This window comes from Buceros rhinoceros, unplaced genomic scaffold (assembly GCF_000710305.1).
Source record: "Buceros rhinoceros silvestris isolate BGI_N320 unplaced genomic scaffold, ASM71030v1 scaffold13546, whole genome shotgun sequence".
Classification (NCBI taxonomy): domain Eukaryota; kingdom Metazoa; phylum Chordata; class Aves; order Bucerotiformes; family Bucerotidae; genus Buceros; species Buceros rhinoceros.
In genome coordinates, this window is record NW_010419401.1 from 35,405 (window position 1) to 42,308 (window position 6,904).

General features: G+C 47.3%; 1 protein-coding gene across 1 annotated transcript in view; it reads left to right on the plus strand.

The window, feature by feature from the left end:
- The window catches only part of VPS53 (vacuolar protein sorting 53 homolog (S. cerevisiae)), a gene marked incomplete at its 5' end in the record, with an annotated part of 59,824 nt that overhangs the window by 33,007 nt on the left and 19,913 nt on the right, over positions 1-6,904 (plus strand). Inside the window, 3 exons of the mRNA XM_010138906.1 lie at positions 2,034-2,276; positions 3,705-3,852; positions 4,783-4,865. Of these exons, the coding sequence (XP_010137208.1) occupies positions 2,034-2,276; positions 3,705-3,852; positions 4,783-4,865 (474 nt within the window). The remainder of the gene's footprint in view (positions 1-2,033; positions 2,277-3,704; positions 3,853-4,782; positions 4,866-6,904) is intronic.

The following is a 6,904-nucleotide window of genomic DNA, read 5'->3' on the forward strand; positions in this document are numbered from 1 at the left end:
TCCCGGCACCCATCGGCTTGGCTCTCCCGCTGCGGAGGGAGCTGTGGTTTGCTCCACTGTGGTCAAACACAATCAGTGCTTCAGTTCAGCGTTCAGTTGCTTGTGCCGGGGTAGAGATTTATCACGTCGGTTGAGCAGCCTGATGTTTTTACAGTTCTTGTAACAAAGCCGAGGAACTGTGTGTATCTGTGGAGTCAGAGCTCTGTGAAGGACTCCAAGCAGCAAGTAATGAGTGTGAGAAAGGGGCTACTTGTCTTTGCAATAGCCTGTGAGCCTGGCTTAAGCCACAGAGCCTTGGTTCATGGTTTAAAGCCCTCGTGTGCAAGCACGTTTCTGTGGATTAGTTTGGCCCAGTGGATCATCCCCGGTAGGAGCTCGTCTGCTCTGCTGCAGCAATCCGTAAGCTGACCAGGGAAGGGACAAGTCACCTTTTCTTCTTGTGCGATGTTGTGGGCTCTTTGGTATGCTGGGATCAGTGGTTTTTCTCTTTCAAAAGACAGGAAGAAAGAAATGACAGAAACTAAGGAAAAGTTTTCATCATTGGTGGTTTTTCCCCTTCCATTGGCAGAGGATGTGCTGAAGAGTCTCACTGCTGTGCCACCGGTGCTGGTGGTAACGCCGTCCCCATCCCAGGAGACCCTACTGCAGTCTCTTTGTATGTACTCGTGTGGTGCTGGGTGCCTCGTGAGCTGGCCTGAGATTAGGAGAACATTTCAAGTTGAAAGGCTTTTCAAAGGCTTTTGAAAAAGACTTTTTTGTTTCAATGGACAGCACTACAATTCTGTCAAACGATTCTGTTCCTGAATGAAAATGGTAATATATTAGCTATGAAGTAATGCTTTTTTTTTAATGGTATTTCGGTTTCTTGCAGGAGTTACAGTTCAGGTTCTTTCTCCTCCCATTCTCTTCCTAAGGATTTGGCTTTCTGCTTATGTACCCCGGATCATGGCACAGCACGGCCGTTACACCCTCAGCAGCGGGACTGTGCTGCGGGGAGGGTGGAGCTGGGGGAAGTGGAGCCCAGATGGTAGCGGAAATGGGAATATAAGATACAGGGACTTCAGCTCCTTGTGGTCAGCGGAGTGGCACTCTCTCATCTGAAATGTCTGTATATTCCTCAGAAGCCAAACTTCCCTGTGGAAGGTTGTGCGTACTCGTGTGTCTGGGGGAGGAGGTGTATTGCTGTAATTTAGTTCATCCGGCAAAGGTCACTCCGCTGAGCTGAGCTCTGGTGTCAGGAGAGCTGGTCTTGGTTCCTGACGCGGATGTGCTGTCTCTGGAGGAGTAGGACCAGAGGGACTCCCCAAGATCAGATGACTTCTATGGTTCTATATTGATGGTTCTGGCCCTCTGCCATGCTTTAGCCTTTTTGTCATGATGAAATGGTGGAGTGAAGTTTATTGTGGCCTAAAGACAAAATATTTGAGTAAGGACCAGGTTATAATAAATCACTGGAGACAATAGGAGGGCTTTTTGTGCTTTTATAAAGGTTTTAAGTACGAAGTGCACTTTGTGCTCATGCTGAATAAAACTTCTTTAAAGGATGTGTGAAGTCGTGCAGAACCAGGTGGCGTCCAAATGGGACCGCAGAACGGCAAATGGCACACCCTTCTGAGCACATCCCTGTGAGCGCTGTGTTCCCGGGGTCTGCTCCGCAGGCCGCTGATACGGGAAGCCCGACAGTTACTTTTGCCCAAGCCAGGAATGAAACTTGAGCGTTCACTTTATGCACTTGCATCAGATGTGCTGAACCTGGACCTGGCAGACTCCTGAGCTTTTGTATGTGGCTGGAGAACAGATTGAAGCTGCCACTAAAACTCTTGGGTACAAAAGGTTGTTACTCATCGGTCCAGCCCGTGTTATTGTATGAGCTTTGTGCTGAGAGGGTGGAGATAAGAAAGGGCTGGAATACCCAACTGCTGAAATATGAGCGTGTTTGCTGGTGTCGCAAGACAGGGCATCTGGTTTTAAATATCTTTCCCTCTCTTCCCGCCAGCATAGTAAAATACCTTTCTCTTGTTCCCCCGCATCAGAAATCTCGGTGAACTGATTGACAGGTTTGTGGCTGACTTCAAGGCTCAAGGTCCGCCCAAGCCCAACGTGGACGAAGGAGGAGCCGTCCTGCCCAGCTGTGCCGACCTCTTTGTGTACTACAAGAAGTGCATGGTGCAGTGCTCCCAGCTCAGCACTGGCGAGCCCATGATAGCCCTGACCACCATATTCCAGAAGTACCTTCGCGAATACGCCTGGAAAATTCTGTCTGGAAACTTGCCCAAGTGAGTTTCGCTTCCCAAATGCTGCAGCCCTGTCTGGTGAGACATTCCAGTGAGGAGCAGATGCTTTGTAAAGATAATTAATAAATAGAATGTGTGAACGCTTCTCTTTCGCTGCCAAAGAAACCACACAGCAGCGATACAGCTACGTTTACTTCACAAGTTTCTCAAAAGTTCAGTTTGTTGCACTGAGAACCAGCCAGGGACCAAATGGACAGTCACGGCGTTGTTTTTCTTTTAAGGGCCCCTGGAGGGTAGCTTCGTATTTGGCTTTGATTAGCAGTCAGATTTACAGTTTCTGGAAGTTCCTTTTGAAATGCCAGCTCGAGCCTTTTCAGAGAGGTCTGGCTGTCCGAAGTGCTCTAACCCTGCAGCTCGGGTAACCAGCTCATCCTGTGGTTCTTAGCTGCCTTAGCTTGGTGGTTTATTTGTATGATGCTGAAGCGCTCACCTGTAACTCCCTCTGCTCTGTAACATTTTATATATGTGTGAGTAAAATATGTAGTTGTAACTCCAGTGAAGATGAAGGAAATGGTTGAGTTTACACAATAGGGGTAAGTGCACAGGCTCAAGGAGCCCCTTGAGAGATTGCCAGCCTTCACTACGATAATTTGGGATGCTATTTACCATCTTCAGTTTGTTTGCTTTGTAAACCTGGGAGCAGAGAATGAATTTCTGAAACCAGTAAAACCGTTTACAGCTGGAAGGGGAGAGGGTTACATCCAGACAAGTGGAAAGATAAATTTAATGTGCATTCTCCATCAGACCTCAGCTGCATTCTTTCTACACATTTTTTGTGTGCTCCATTTTCGCTGTCCAAGATAAATATCACTGTCCTATTTTTTTTAATGGATTTGGATTATGAAGAGTTGAGAGGTAGGGAATTTCCTGACTCTGAACTGTTCTGAGTCTGCCTTTGGTACACAGCCATTAATCACTGCAGGACTGTGGAAAGAAGCTGCATCTCCTGTAATTTACCGTCTTCATACCATCAGTTTTTAGAACAGGTTACCCAGCTTTCAAATGCATGTTGACATCTGTTTAGGACTGAGAAGATAAATATGACAAGCTATCTGATAGTTACTGAGATTTTTCTGTAATCTCTAATTAGATTTTGAGCGACTGGCAGCGAAGGTGAAGCTAGCTGAGGAAGGCTGTATTCCTCTTGCATCCTAATCTGCCGTGTTGTCAGTGAGCGAGTTGTCCTTGGCCTGAAGACTTGATGCAAAGTTCTGTTCCTCTTTCTAAGAGATAGATATTAACCAAAACAGTTGTGGATTTGATGTAGAATGACACTGACCTGTGTTGCCCAGGGCATTGGACTTTGTGGTCCTAAGGGCTTTTTATGGCATTGAAATTTAGACGTAACTTTGCAATGTGTGTGTCTGTACACCTGAAAGTCTTACAAGTTTCATCCATGTTTTTTTCCAGGACAACTAGCAGCAGCGGCGGGCTCACCATCACTAGTTTGCTGAAAGAAAAGGAAGGCTCTGAAGTGGCAAAGTTTACTTTAGAAGAACTCTGCCTCATTTGCAGCATCCTTAGTACTGCCGAGTACTGCTTGGCAACCACCCAGCAGGTGAGCTGTCTTCTGCGGCACCTCGGAGACGACACTCAGCAGCAGCCCCTCCTCTGTCGCGAGACGCTGCTCCCTCTTCAGCAGTGGGCTGCTGTGGAGCTGGGAAGAGTCAGGGGTACTAAAATACCCGCAGCAGTGACCGCTCCACATAGCATCCCATTGATTACTGAGCTCTGCCTTATTAAATCTCTATTTCAAAGAAAGAAAAGTATTGATTGTGCTGTTTCTACCTGAGAAAAGTCACTTGCTCATAATCCTGCCTTGCAGCATCAGTTTTGGATTCAATCCTTTGATACTTGTTACGTAATTTGTTTCGGATTGGGAACCAAATTATTGTTAGTGAAACCCCACTCTTCTCATGGTTCACAATTTCCATTTTATAAAACCAAGAAAAACAGCAATTCAGAAGAAGTTTGGGAAAATGCTTGCTTGAAATATTGGAACAAGGTGAAGAGAGGAGGTCTCTATGCCAATACGCTGTGCAGCCACAGTGCTTGTTACTGCAGGTGCTTTCAAAATGCCGCCGGTTGGTAGATGAGCTGCGATGTTTGGCTGTATCAGGGCCTCTCCACCGCTGGAACTGGCAATTCTCCTCCTCTGCAGTTTGGGCACAGGCAGGGTGTTGAAAAACATCTTCATTAGCAGGACAGGTGCCACGGTGTTAAGCTAGTGCGTTACCATGACACACTAGAGTTACACAGATGACCTTGGAGGTTTGTGTCTTTGAGGACACGGTGCCACCATAGGCCATCCGGGCCGATCAGTTTTTCTAGGGTGTCCACGAGGAGAGATTTCCACTCTTCACTGGCTGAGTTTTGGTGATAGTCTGGGCACAGATTAGGTTTTAAGGAGGTGACTTTTCCAGGACATAAGTTTTCAAGAATGGTCATTTCAAGTAAGAAGCCTGATCTTTGTTTTGTTTCTTAACAGCTGGAAGAGAAACTCAAAGAAAAAGTGGATGCAAGTCTAGTGGAGAGAATCAACCTGACAGGAGAGATGGACACCTTCAGCATGTATGTTCAGCAGATGCATCTTCCCACAGTGTATCAAACATCCTCATTTGTCAGCCAGATGGTGCTGGAGTAATACGAGCCCAAGATCGCAGTGCCGTAGGACGCAGCCTAGGCACAGGCATTTCCCTGGTGAAGGAACAGTCGTCCTTTGGCTGGTCCGAGAGCAGCAGCAGCGCAGACTTTAGGTGTAGCTGTTCCCCACCATCCCAGCCAAAGGATGGGGATGGAAAGGGGAGAGGAAACAGTGAGTTTCCATTCGAAACGTCATTTGCCTCTTGGCAGCTCGGTGAGGTGGCTGTTACATTTCAAGAAAGGAAGCTATTTCGGTGCATTCCTTCCTGCTTTAACTTCCCACTGTTAATCAGCGGCCTTGTCAGTATGATCAAACCCCATTTCAGATGACATAAAAGACTGAACCAATCTTATATTTGGGATTATAATTGAGAGAAGATTATCATTCATGAAAATAACTTTTTGCTTAACGATGCTAAAAATAGTCCCTCTAACATCCTCTCCTCCCCGCCACTGACAAACAGATTGGATATTTTTTGACAGAAGGAAATCGAGACAAAAAAATAGTTGTTTTGCCTCACGTCAGACAAAAGGAAACCTTGGCAGAGCTGGGAGAAGAATCCTTATCACCAGCTCTCCTTCTCCCTAAAACTAAGATTCAGCCTAGGGAGCAGCAAGACTTCTTTCAGCAGATTTCCTTCCTGTGATTCCTCCTTCTCCTCCCTTGCTCCAGTGGGCAGGATCCTACTGAATCTCCATCCAGGTTTTTCACATGGTCGCGGGCTCCGTTCCAGGCTGCAGAAACTCCCTTCCCTTTAGATATTCCTCAGACCTTTGTAAGAGTGAATTGCTGACCAAAAGCTAGCAGGGTTGCTGTGTCCACTAAGCCAAGGCAAGCAAGGTAGCGGGGGAGGAGAAATAAAACATGCCGTATGAGGGGATTTTCTTAACAAGGACGAGTCAAGGGTGAGTTCTGCGTTTTCCTGTGTCCTGGCCAGCAGGAACCAGCTCCTTTGAGTCACTGCTTGGTTTGCACAGTGGCTGCCTCACGAGGCGCTTGGTCGTAGGCAGCCGACATGATACGTTTGGGAAATTGTTTAAATGTATAGTTCACATTGGCTGTTTTGGACAGCTTTAAAGGTAAACTGACAGGCCTGATGGATCTTTAAAAAAGGCTTTTTAATTGACTTTCAGTCTGCTCCAATATAGCGCTTTGTCCCGTCTTCTGTCAGTGTATGTCAGAGCCGTAAACCTCTCTGGCGTTTGCTCGTTCAGCATCAAACAAGTTGTTTCTTCTGGGATTTGATGCCTTGTTAGGAACAGTCATAAAGAAAGGCTGCTTACACAGCCTGGAAAGCTTTTCTTCCTTCGCAGAAAGGAGAGTGCAGAATCACCCCACACGTGTAGAACGCCAGCGACTCGGGCAGGGGGCTGAACCCCTGGGGTGGCTAAGCCTTTTCTTTAGGAAATGTGAGGAAAAGAATGAGCTCAAGAGAAGGGCAATTATTGTGATATAGATCCAGAAATCCACGATTCCCACCCCCTGCCCTATTGATCTGTTGTGAGCTTATGGGCAGCGTTCAGAGGCAGCCTGAAGTGTTCGTCTCACTCTGGTGAGAACTTACTGTACTAGAAGTGTACTACTCGTTTATGGCCTTGGTTCCTGATCCGTCCGCCTCTGTGCATTCCCAGGGCTTGTATGAGGATTCATTTACTGCTGCTGAAGAACTGCCTGAGGCAAAGGTTTGAAGCGGTTCTAGCAGAGCCAGGATCCAGGCCCTCCTGGCATGTCATGATGCTCTGCATTTGCACTGTGCTTCTTGCTGCCCTGTTACCCCTCTCCAGCAGTGTTTATTCTGAAATGCAGACAAATAGGTCTCTCTGCCCATCCGCAGCCGTGGGCTCTAGGTGAGAGCCTGTGCTTGGTGACCCAGCTTTGGACAGACTCCTGACGTGTGGAGACTGGTGATGGAGTTGCTTCCCTTGCACGGAGCGGGTTGTGTGGTGCTGTACCGCAGTCCCGTGAG